The sequence below is a fragment of the Homarus americanus genome, unplaced genomic scaffold (genome assembly GCF_018991925.1).
Source record: "Homarus americanus isolate GMGI-L3 unplaced genomic scaffold, GMGI_Hamer_2.0 scaffold25827, whole genome shotgun sequence".
NCBI lineage: Eukaryota > Metazoa > Arthropoda > Malacostraca > Decapoda > Nephropidae > Homarus > Homarus americanus.
In genome coordinates this window covers 11,063,005-11,075,795 of record NW_024738300.1, presented here as the reverse complement: position 1 = coordinate 11,075,795, position 12,791 = coordinate 11,063,005, and the positions used below count along the sequence as shown (strand labels likewise).

Sequence of the window (12,791 nt, the reverse complement as noted above, 5' to 3'; positions counted from 1 at the left end):
TGCGTGCGTGAGTGAGTGCGTGCGTGAGTGAGTGCTTTGCAATGTTTTCCTGGATTATTGTGGTAGAAGTTTATTATACATCTTCACTACATTGGTATACTAAGAGTTCATAATTTACTCCAGCAAATGAAGTCGTGTTAGTGTGGCTGTGTGATTGTTTACCATGGGGCGGGAGTTGGCACCTAGCTCGAGTACAGTTCAATTATATCGGTATCAGTGTTTTATTAGAAGGCCGAGTAGGAGGGGGAGGTTATGGGGACGTCCTGTATAAGTGTGGTGACGTGGAGAGTATGAGGAGTGAAAGTATAAGTGTGTCTACGAGGCCAGCATGAATTAATTTTGAGTGTGTGATTTGACTTTAGCAACAACAATTGAGTGTAAGTGTGAAGTGTAAGGTAATGTTAGTTGTGATGACAGACACTCACTTATACTTTCCGTCTGTCACTCATTCCAGTGTCACAAGAGAAAGAGAGATAACGAGAGATAGACAAACAGAAATGCTCGCGTGTGTGTGTTGAGGGGCAAGAGTGGATGTGTACGTGTGTGCTTTTGCGTGTGTGTGTGTGTATGTGTGTGTGTGTGTGTGTGTGTGTGTGTTTCCGCCTGTGTGGCATCTTAAGCCATCTCGACTATTTGTCAGTCTGGGATTCCTTCTGACACTTCCCTCCCTCCTTTGCACCAGCGATGGATGGATGCCGGGTGCCGCTATACCACACCCGCCTGTGTGGGTGCAAATTACACATACCACAAAAACACTTTCCGCCCACAAACTTCACCATCAAAGGCCGGCCACATTTTGCTCTCACAAAAGTTAACATTTGTAGATCATTACTCCTTGGTGCTGCACTGTCCGTCTGTTTGTCTGCTCACCACTGGCAAAGATCAAAAAGGTGATGGTGAGGTGGTGGTGTTGTGGTGATAAAGTTTTGATAGTGAGGTGTTGGTGTTAAGGTGATAGTGATATTATGGTGAGGTGGTTGTTTTGGTGAGTATGTTGTTCTGATGGTGAGACGTAGATCTAATGGTGAAGTGATGGTGAGATGGTCTCGATGTCTTTGTTCTGATAGTGAGGTACTTATAATGGTGGTGGTAGGGTGCTCCTGATAGTGAAGTAAGGGTGAAGATGAGTACTCCGGATGGTGAGATGATGGTGAGATAGACTTGATGATTTGACGATTCTAATAGTGAGATGGTTAGAATCTTTTGGTGTTAAGTGAATGGTGAGGTGATGGTGATTGTGTTCTGATGGTGAAACTTAAATGGTGATGCAGTTTATTGTGAGTCTTTGATAGTGAGGTGTGGGGTCTCGTAGGGATGGGGTCTTAGGGATGGTGTCTGATAGGGATGGGGTCTTAGGGATGGGGTTTTAGGGTCTAGGGATGGGTTTAGGGCTGGGGTCTCATAGGGATGGGTCTTAGGGCTGGGGTCTCATAGGGGGTCTTAGGATGGTCCTAGGGATGGGTCTTAGGATGGGGTCTCTATGATTGGGGTCTTTGGAGCCTAATAGGACATAGGACTTCCCCATTTGACCACCAGTCGTGTGTGTGTGTGTGTGTGTGTCATTGGACCTGGTAGACAAGAGTAAGGTAATAGATGGTGGTTGATCGACGAGGTCATGATAAAATGAGAATTGAAAGGCTGGATTGATTACGGTGTTTTGATTGGTCATCCATTTGTTGATAATCGTTAATAAGGAGGGAGGTTTAGTGAGGGTGGGGTCAGTGGTTCAGAGGCCCTACGGGGGATAAACTGTGGCTGGTGGCTCTAGTGGTGTGTTTGATGGGGAAATAATCTATTTAAAAATGACAATATCCAATACATGTCTAAAATGAGTTTCATGGAAGTGTAATTCAACCTTTTGAAATCATATGAAAAGGCTTAATGAAGTATTAAAGCGAGTGTTTGTTTGAAGCTGTGGTAGGGTCATGAGTTGGGCGGGATATTGTTGTAAACATGCGGTACAGGGGACTCGCTCCGTGTGAATATTAAATGTAAACACTCGGTTAGGGAAGTGAGAGGCTGTGTATATTTTTGTAAAACAGAGGCGGACGTCGAGTGCCTCTGAGGACAGTGGACAGACGTGTATATGTTGGTGTAAATATTATTATTTTACTACTAACGTGTGATAATTGGTGTTAATATGCGAAGAGGATAAGTGAGTGTCTGTGTGAAGGACGAGTCTTGCTGGTTATAACACGTGTTGAGTGTTGACGTAGATAGATAAAGAGAACTATCAAGGGAATACATAAGAGGTATTTAGCGTCATTCTTCGTATCCTCTCTGTACTGTACCATTATATGAGGGAGAGTGCGTTCACCTCGTCCACTTGTTGAGCTTAAGGCTATGACACACACACACTCACACTCCGTCTTTACTCACTTACTCCCCCCACACCCACCACTTGTTCTACTACTACTGTTATGTGGCTGGTTATTTGTTTCTTTGCTCTCTCTCTCTCTCTCTCTCTCTCTCTCTCTCTCTCTCTCTCTCTCTCTCTCTCTCTCTCTCCATATTCCTCACAGTCTCAATAAATCACCCAGTGCCACTCTCCCGCCGTCTAGTGCCTCGACCCCAGGGCCAAGGAACACACCCTCTACCTCCACACACTCTGTAGACTGTGGGTAGACAGATACATACAAGGAGAGACTGATAGATATATATACAGGTATTAAGTAACTTCTCCATATAAGTTGACGTTGGTTAGGTGTGTACATAGACGGGGCAAGTGTATAAACTGTGTATGTGTTGTGTTGTGGTGGCAGTGTTGTGTAGGAAGGTGTGGTGGCAGTGTTGTGTTGTGGTGGCAGTGTTGTGTTGTGTAGGAAGGTGTGGTGGCAGTGTTGTGTTGTGGTGGCAGTGTTGTGTTGTGTAGGAAGGTGTGGTGGCAGTGTTGTGTTGTGGTGTTGTGTTGTGGTGGCAGTGTTGTGTAGGAAGGTGTGGTGGCAGTGTTGTGTAGGGCGGGTTGAGGCCAGAGAGGGGGGGAGCGTGCCAAGTGAACATCCGGAGGGATTACTGGAGGCCGCACTGTTACCTGTCAGCACTGACGGAGGACCCCGCCTGCCTTCTCCCTCATCCACCAACACCATAACCACCATTACCACCACCACTACTGTCACCATTACCACCACCACGTCACCACTACAACCATAACCACAACTCACCGTCACCACCACCAGCAGGGGCGTCACTTGTTATAAGCTAATGTGGGTTGTATAGACCTGGCGACCCATTAACGACGTGTGGATACAGCAGAATAAATACCACTCCTTGGGTACAGAAGGAGGCGGTGAAGGAGACACGTGGCACTGTGGGTCTTCAACTTTTACACTGTCATTCACGCGTTAAAGACAGATTGGTCAGGATTTTATATTATGAGATTTGATTTTTGTCGCTCCAGTACTTGTCCATTTGTCATCAAGTAGTGAGTGAAGGTGAGCGGGAGGAGCACCTCTTCCCTCCCTTATTGACGGTAAACCTCAGGTGTGTTACATGAACCTGAACAACAGTAAGAATCACAAGTGGTGTTATTGTTTATATATTCAAGTTTCACGCCGCGCACAGTGCAGACCACCAAGTGCTGCCCCGGGGTAAAACTCCCCCTCTGTTTATTTTATTTTAACTTGATACGTCTTGATGAGCTTCATGGGAGTGCCTGTCAGGACCTTACCACAAACCTTGTCATGGTTTTAGTAAATATATGTAACTCTGTGAATAGTACTTTATTCACGAGGCGCCTCACAACAGATGCTGCCAGCTATTGTTATTGTTGTTCTGTGTATCTGTAATAGTGTGGCCAGGTAAACTGTTTCTGATCATTTCTCTTCACTTGGTTCTCGTGTTACATTATGTCGATCATTAGTTATATTATGTCCGCCTTTCCCAAATTGACTGATGTATGTCACTACCGCAGAGGAATATTACTGTTGACGTAACCCGTAACCAGTTCTTGGTAACCCATTGCTTTATAATTCAGAAAACAGTGAACATATCCAGGAAACTGTTGCCTTACGAAGAAACTACTCTATGAGACCAGTAGAATATTGGGCAAGTCATGATGTAACTGTGTAGCAATTCCTTAAATGGTTTGAATTCCATGAATGAGGAAGTGTTGGTGTAGTAAGGCGGGTGAGTCAGCCAGGGGGTAGTCACGTCACACACACATACTACAAGGAACACCCGCGCTAATTACCTCATAATTGTAGGTGAGAGTGTGTTGTGGCACCTCTCTGTGGAGCGTGGAGTCCGCGGCGTTTAGGGGAGGAGGGAGGCTCGGGGAGCATGAGAGGGTCATGGAGAGAGCCAGGGGAGGGGAGGGAGGGCCACTATAAGGTTACCCTGGTGGGGCCTGGCCGAGGTGCCGTCATGAAGGCCCGCTTGTGTGGTGGCTCTCGGGGGGCCACAACCACCTCCCGCGTATTTAAAATATTCCCCTGACTGAATCATGCTAGTTAGCGTCTGTTTACTCTCAGTGGAAGTCCTCCCCAGCGCACCACGACACACGCTTCCACCGATAACTTTCACCATGGGAAATTCAAGTGTGATGAGAATTTGTTAAGCCAACCCGGAGAAGTATCTTTGATGGTCGTTATACCGAAGCTTTTTGTGGAGAGAGTTAGCGTGACCCGCACTTATGTTTTACCTCCGGCACTGTGGGTACTCGTGGCAGTGGCTACTGTGTGGTGAGTCGACCTTTCTCTTACTGGTGATAATAGGTGTAGTGAACTTGTTTACTGTATGTCAAGTGTTCCACGAGGAGTGTACGTGTTGTAGGCAGTGTGGTGGTACTGAGCTCACACTTGACATAACTGTGGCAGGGAATGTGTGGTAGTAGTAGTGACGCCATGTAAGGGAGGAGGAGGCGGACCACACCACTACTAAGTATGGTGGAGGATGGGCCTGTAGCCACCGCCCTTTCCCCTCCATCTCCTCTCACTCACCCTTCCCACCACCACCACCACCACTGCCTTGGGCAAGGACACCCTCGTCTGCACCGCTGGCTGGAGGTCGTCCCCTGACCTCTACGCTATAATCTCGGCTGGCCATCTCCCTCTTATAGCTGTTGCAGTTCCTTGTTTCACTCACTTCCGTATCACTAACACTCCCTCTCCTTAAATAATCTTCCTTTACCGATACCATTTCCTTCTTTCCTTCAATTTCCTTCATTAATCATAAAGTTTTACAGGACCCATTAAAGGAACATTATCTCTGGCCATTATGACACACCACGTCACCCTAGACCTGTTCATCAGTGACTTGTTATTGGTAGTTTGTGAGGTCACGTGTCTCAGTTGGCCTCACCCTCATAGTGACTCATAAAACACTGTTGGTTAGAGTCAGTGTGAGTCATCTCATAGTCAACTGTGGGTTAGTGAGTCAGTGTGGGTCATCTTATAGTCAGCTGTGGGTTAGTGAATCAGTGTGGGTCATCTTATAGTCAGCTGTGGCTTAGTGAGTCAGTGTGGGTCATCTTATAGTCAGCTGTGGGTTAGTGAGCCAGTGTGGGTCATCTTATAGTCAGCTGTGGGTTAGTGAGTCAGTGTGGGTCATCTTATAGTCAGCTGTGGGTTAGTGAGTCAGTGTGGGTCATCTTATAGTCAGCTGTGGGTTAGTGAGTCAGTGTGGGTCATCTTATAGTCAGCTGTGGGTTAGTGAGTCAGTGTGGGTCATCTTATAGTCAGGTGTTGGCGAGTGAAGGAGTGTTGTGTTCAGGGGACAAAGTGGCTACTGTGTGACCTTAATAGCATTAAAAGTACTCACCCCTCCACTTCCCTCCCTCTTGCCCTTCCATTTCCCTCCTTCTTATCCCTCCACCCCTCCATTCCACCACCTTCATATCCCTCCAATTCACCCCCTTCACCCTTCCCTCCACCCTCCCCACCTCAATCCTATCCCCCTACCCTTCCACTACTGTACCACCTCCCCCTGACCCATGTACCCCTCAGCACTGTGTCACCCTCTCCCCCATCCCTCTCCCTCACCCCTCTAGCAGTCCCATCCTTCCTCCTCCAACACTGGTATACTCAATCTCCACCTCACCCCATCCCCTTCCCTCTTCCACCCTTCTCCTCCACCTCTCGTGTACTTAACCCTCCCCTCTGGTGTGAGCTTACAACACCTTCTCTTCCTCCTCCTCTGGTATAGTTTCAGCTGGTGCCATGCTTAGATGTTTTTGCCTTACACTGGTGAACCACGTGTTGACTATGTGGTCAGGTGTAGGATGGTGGGTGGGTGAGTGGGTTGGTGGATGAATGAATGGGTGAGTAGGTGAGTGGGTTGGTGGATGAATGAATGGGTGGGTAGGTGAGTGGGTTGGTGGATGAATGAATGGGTGGGTGGGTGAGTGGGTTGGTGGATGAATGAATGGGTGGGTAGGTGAGTGGGTTGGTGGATGAATGAATGGGTGAGTAGGTGAGTGAGTGAATAAGTACACAGAGCCACCCAACCAATAGTCAACATAATTTATTTTTTATGTGGAGAAAGAAGACGGTGATTGAAGCTTAGAGGAAGGCAGGCAGGAAGGAAGGAAGGAAGGAAGGAAGGAAGGAAGGAAGGAAGGAAGGAAGGAAGGGAGGAAGAGGGTTAATAGTTCAGGTAATTGAAGAAAACTAGGAGGAGGTTAGGTTAGGTTAGGTTAGGTTAGGTTAGGTTAGGTTAGGTTAGGTTAGGTTAGACTTCAGTTCCCCGTTCTGGTGTAAAGGGTGGCGGGTGTGGTCAGGTGAAGGCGTGGACTGTGTTAGGGCGGGCAGGGTGGTGAGAGCAACCCATTCATGACGTGTGGGTGGGACACTTGAGGGTGGGCGTGACGCTGGTGACGCAACGTGACACTCTCTCTCTCTCTGTCCCTGGTATAGTGGTTTAGACCTTGCCTCCCTCTCCCCCTTCTCTCTCTCTAGCCTACCCCTGACCATCCTAGCCTACCCTTAGCCACCCTAGCCTTCCCCTTTGCCATCCTAGCCTACCCTTTGCCATCCTAGCCCTACCCTTGGCCATCCTAGCTTAGTCCAAACGAACTTGAGGGATGGAGATGGATGTAGTTCTGATTTATTGATTTTTGTTGTATTAATTGAACCATTTCATCATTTCTACCACTTATCAGCATACTAGCCATTCAGTCACTCGGTCTGTGCTTTGGTTACCACCTATATTGTCCAGGGTGTGATGTGAGGCCATAATAATACGTATTCCGACCGACCTTGCTGGTGCCTTTTGGTCCAGGGAAGTTGTCTACTGCCTATAGTGTTGTTGTAGTCTAGTGGGAGTGTTGGTGGGAGTTATTGATCACATTGCTTTATATTTTACCTACTCTACTAAACAAGGTCCATAGTTAGTGGTTGGTGGGTGTTATTGTCAGGCCTGTGTCTAGTTCAGCTATGGGAGTATCTTTCACCTGGGACGAATCTGTGTTTGGGTGATGGTCAGTGTGTGTGTAGAGGTACTGCTTGGTAGGTTAACATTGGTATAATAAGTGTGGTTTTATTTCCTTCGGCGAGGCATTGGATGGGTATTGTTTCCTGGGCTCTCATTTTTAGCTGTTTCCTTCCTGGTGTGGATATGGTGGGTGTAGAGTGGGTGTAGAAGGTGTGTAGAAGGTCCAGGGGGGGGTGTGGTGGGGGTAGAGGGATGTGGTGGGGGTAGGGGTGTGCTTCTACTCCTATATACTATCGTTGAGTTGTTGATTGATGAGGCATGGTGACACTTGGCTGGGTGAGGCGGTCATGGCCACGGCACTAAACCACTCCCCACCCTCCTCCCCACTTCCTCTCTCACCCAGCCTCCATCCCCACCCCCCTGAGCGTCCCTACCGCCTCCCCACCCTCTATTCATTGTCCTGTTCAAATACGATACAAAAATGGCCCTTATATCCAGTAAATATAGGGTAGACTGCCGGCTTAGTGCCAGAACTTACGATGCAGCCAGCCAGCCAGCCAGCTGCAGTAACCTACCTGACCACTACACACCTTTACACCCTCACCCCACCCATCAAGAGACACACAGTAACCTCTCACCTCCCTCTGATCATCGTGTCTCCAACTATTAGTTTGTCACCGAGCTTTTGTACCGTCCACGTGCAGCTGTTAGACATCACAGCTGCATCAGGGTTACCAGACCAAATCCCCCTTTTCTAAACACTGTGAAAATTTTTATATTCATAGTTGTAAGGTCACCCCCCAGTGGTCTCATCTCGCTCGGAAGGTTTTTAAGTGGTTCACTCCTCAATGTCACCGTGTTTTGTATATATTTTATGTTTATTTTAATTTTCAGCCTTTGAGTGTTATATATTCTTAGTAAACCATTATTATTATTATTATTATTATTATTAGTTTAGGTTATCAGTAGCAAGAGGATCATATCACTCCGCCAACATCTGAACGTCTTCAATTTCCTCTACTACTAAACTTCCTTCGCCCTTACGTTAAAAAAAATACCACATTACAGTCTATTCGTTATCTTTCTGCATCATAACCCCGGTCATCAGTATATCCACCATTATTATATTTTCCCCTTATTAGTCTTGTTTATAATGACTGAGAAACTAACATCCATGCCTCCCACCTTCCTCCTGTGTCTCAGTTGGATGTCTTCTGAGGGTGCCTGAAGGTGTACCAACCGGGGCTGTGTGTGAGTACTTCCTATAGTGAGGCCCAGGTGATTTTTGTTGTGAGGAAGCTTGTAGGTTGTACTCATAGATGGCGTGCTTTGTTGTTGTTGTTGTTGTTGTGGGTGGTATGGTAGTGATAAGTATGGTAGCGACAGTATGGTAGTGATAAGTATGGTAGCGACAGTATGGTAGTGATAAGTATGGTAGCGACAGTATGGTAGTGATAAGTATGGTAGCGACAGTATGGGAGTGATAAGTATGGTAGCGACAGTATGGTAGTGATAAGTATGGTAGTGATAAGTGACAGTATGGTAGTAAACGACAGTATGGTATAGTTTAAGACAGTGACTTTGAATCCCAAGTTGTCATTTGGACTCGAAGCCTTGAACCCGACGCCTCCAAACCCGAGCCGTCAGTGAACCATCGGATCCCATCAAGCCAGGGCAAAGGGTTGTTCAGCAGCTGTCGACGTTATGTACCAGCGGCCATGATGTCGGGGGGGCAAGAACACGCTATACCACAACCCTGCCAGATGATCTAACTCTACTCCTTTTCCTCCTTCTCTCCTCTTCCTCTTCCTCCTCCTCCTCTTCTTTCTTCTATTCCTCCTCCTCCTCCTCCTCTCCCCCCCTCGTCCTCCTCCTCCTCTTCCTTCCTCGTCCTCCTCCTCCTGATAATGTTACTAGATTAGTCAATTAAGATAAGGTAATTGAGGAAGATGAGTGATGGGAGGGAGGACTGTGATTTAGTAGGCCTCTCTCTCTCTCTCTCTCTCTCTCTCTCTCTCTCTCTCTCTCTCTCTCTCTCTCTGTCTGTTTTGTTCGTTTGTTTAACAGGGAAGAAAATTACGCAAAATTTAAAGATGTTACGAAATGTGCTTTGGTGGAGAGAGAGAGAGAGAGAGAGAGAGAGAGAGAGAGAGAGAGAGAGAGAGAGAGTATAAATCATACTTCATACATAAATATAATAACCACTTATACACTTTAATTAATCTCTGTTTACCTGAATGACCCAAACACACCTGTATGTAATAGAACTTGACGGAAGGTACAGCGGGGATGGATTAGGGGGAATGAGTGAGGCAAGCGACGTCCTATGCCAGAAAATAATGATTACTTTTTTTTTAGTGATATTATACAGTAAACCTTATCAGTAACCTTATCAGTAATCTTATCAGTAACACAGATAACAGGACCGTTTGCTAGCCTCAATCACCTGGTATTATTGTAAACTGTTGAAGGTTAGTTAGTCATTAGGATCCCTTGCACACCTTTACCTGTGGATGAAGAAAAGTTTGGGGAGTGAATCCTTTATTTAACGGACTGTATGGAGAGGAATGTCCGTTATATCGAGAGGTCCGTTATATTGAGAGGTCCGTTAGATTAAGAGGTCCGTTAGATTGTGAAACTTCCCATCTTATGAACTATATAGAGATGAAGGTTCGTTATATTGAGTGCCCGTTAGATATGAAACCTACCCCTTCTAACGGATTGTATGGAGATAGAAATCCGTTATATGGAGGCTTCATTATATACAACATGATTAATGTACATATAACCTAACCCTACCTAACCCTAACCTAACCCAACCTAGCCCTAACCTAACCCTACCTAACCCTAACCTAACCCAACCTAGCCCTAACCTAACCCTACCTAACCCTAACCTAACCCTACACTAACCTGACCTGACCTGTGTTGTTGTTGTTGTCCACAGGGTTGTTCCGTGGGAGTATCACCCCTATGGAAGGATCAGGGGAGGTGACTGCCTTAGAACGACCTCGCTCCCTGGTCACATCTTCTGCTCTTAGGTCCTCAGTGGATAGAGGTACGTACACACACACACGCACACACACACACACAAACACACACACACACACACACACACACACACACACACACACACACACACACACACACACACACACACACACACACACAAGTATGATCTATATATTGAAACTTAATAATAAAAGTGAAGGATGTTTATTAAATCCCATATATGATCCCCCCCCCCGCCGCCGCCTCCTTCAGGATGTCGGAACAGCATGGGGAGTTTAACAGCACGAGACACGTCAGTGAGTGGCGGCATCAGTGGTGGGTCGAGCATGGGGCTGTTGTCACCCCTGGAGGAGGCCGAGGAGTGGGCCAGGATCAACGACATCATGGCCAGCTTCGGCGGCGGCCTGGCCAGGGAGAGCGTCTTCATGGCCGAGCTAGAGCATGAGTTCCAGACCAGACTAGGTACGTGTATGGCCCTGTTGTTGGTTATATGGCCCAGGTGTTGGTTATATGGCCCAGGTGTTGGTTATATGGCCCAGGTGTTGGTTATATGGCCCAGGTGTTGGTTATATGGCCCAGGTGTTGGTTATGTGCCCCAGGTGTTGGTTATGTGCCCCAGGTGTTGGCTATATGGGCCCCAGGTGTTGGTTATATGGCCCAGGTGTTGGTTATATGGCCCAGGTGTTGGTTATATGGCCCAGGTGTTGGTTATATGGCCCAGGTGTTGGTTATATGGCCCAGGTGTTGGTTATGTGCCCCAGGTGTTGGTTATGTGCCCCAGGTGTTGGCTATATGGTCTCCAGTCCTAATGGGTGCCAACGTAACCTGTGCAGCTCATTAGAATTTTGACCCATTAGGAGTGAAGCACAATCCTCCAGGGTTAGGGTGGGGCCTATTAGGACTGGATCCCATTCATCATGGTTAGTTTAGTTTAAGGTTGAGCGGAAGATTGAAGATAGGAGGAATGGGAAAGGTAAGGGAAGGTGGGGGAGGTGAGGGAGGGAGGGAAAGAGAGGTGAGGTGAAGGAAGGAGGGATGGGGGAGCGACGAGGTTTAAGAGTTAGATCGAGGCGATAGAGTTGAGAGGAGTAGAATGGTAGATTGTGGCAATTTAGGTCCAAGATATATAGTTAGTTTTTTTGTTTGTAACTTGTCGGGAGTTAGGGCCAGGCTGTAGAGGGGGGAGGGTAGGGCCAGGCAGTAGAGGGAAAGGAGGTGGGGGAAGGGGAGGGTCAAGCAGTAGAAGGTGGGAGGAGATGGGGGACACGTTTGGGTGAAGCTTAAGAAAGATATCTTATTTATAGTACACCCAAACATTAACTATATAGACTTGCTGTGCCACCAGATTTGAGATGGAGAAAGTAGTGTTGTTGTTGTTTTTATCCCATGGACACGATAGTAATCTTAGTATAGTACAGTGAATTAGGTCATCGAGTAAAATATCTTAAGCCCTTGGGTACTAAAACTTAAAATAGAAATGACTTTATCCCTTAAATACGATGTTTTTAACCCTTAGTGTACACCGACTTGTACTCAGGGGTTTAAGTTCATAATATTTTGCAGGGTCATGTGACAGAACATTTTGTACGAAACGGTAGTCAGTAGTTGGGGCGCCTGGTAATGTGGTATTTAATAATGTTGTATTTTGGCGTTACTTAATATAGTCAGCCTCTGGCCACGTAATTATCGCCCACATATTCATTAAAAAAATTTTTAACACAACAATTTTCAGTAAAGTTTTTGGTGTTGTCTGTTTCAGGGTTGTCACTGTCGCCATCACAGCAGGGTCTGGGTCTGTTGTCGAGCAGTGGGAGCAGCGAGGGTGTTGGGGGCGTGGAGGTGGGCGTGGTAGAGGCGGGAGACAAGACGGTGGGCGGGTGGCTGCGTGCACTGGGTCTCCCACAGTACGAGGACGTCTTCGCCGCCCACGGCTATGATGACACTGACTTTATGGTGAGTCCTTACCAGTCCTCTCTCTTGTGTTCACGGTCCTTCCTCATCTCTCACCTCTCCTTGGTCCTTCCTCCTGGACGTCTGGTGTTCCTCCAGAATCTGCGAGAAATACAGATATACTATTACTATATTTATGTATGTATAACATGTATGTATAACATGTATGTATGTATGTATGTATGCATGTATGTTTGTATCTTCAGTTTCAAGTTGCGCATCACGTTATAGGTAAGACTTTAAACTCACCTTCACCTCCGGACGACGACCAAGACAGGACAGAGGAAAATGCGGCATCACAGGCACGTCATGCATGATGTTGGGCCGCGTCTCTTACCAATATGAAATTGTTACGACATTACGTGTCCTGCATTTCCTGTGCCATTTCCAGAGACCTTTGAACATTACCTGATATAGAATACAGATGAAAGTTCACCAGCGGAGTAGTGTGTGTAAAGGATGAG

General features: G+C 46.9%; 1 protein-coding gene across 2 annotated transcripts in view; it reads left to right on the top strand.

The window, feature by feature from the left end:
• Positions 1-12,791, top strand: part of LOC121873861 (ankyrin repeat and sterile alpha motif domain-containing protein 1B-like) — a gene marked incomplete at its 5' end in the record, with an annotated part of 29,131 nt that overhangs the window by 5,206 nt on the left and 11,134 nt on the right. For both annotated transcript variants that reach the window (XM_042377670.1, XM_042377671.1), the window contains 3 exon segments: positions 10,313-10,423; positions 10,630-10,839; positions 12,137-12,330. In XM_042377670.1, coding sequence (XP_042233604.1) covers positions 10,313-10,423; positions 10,630-10,839; positions 12,137-12,330 — 515 coding nt within the window.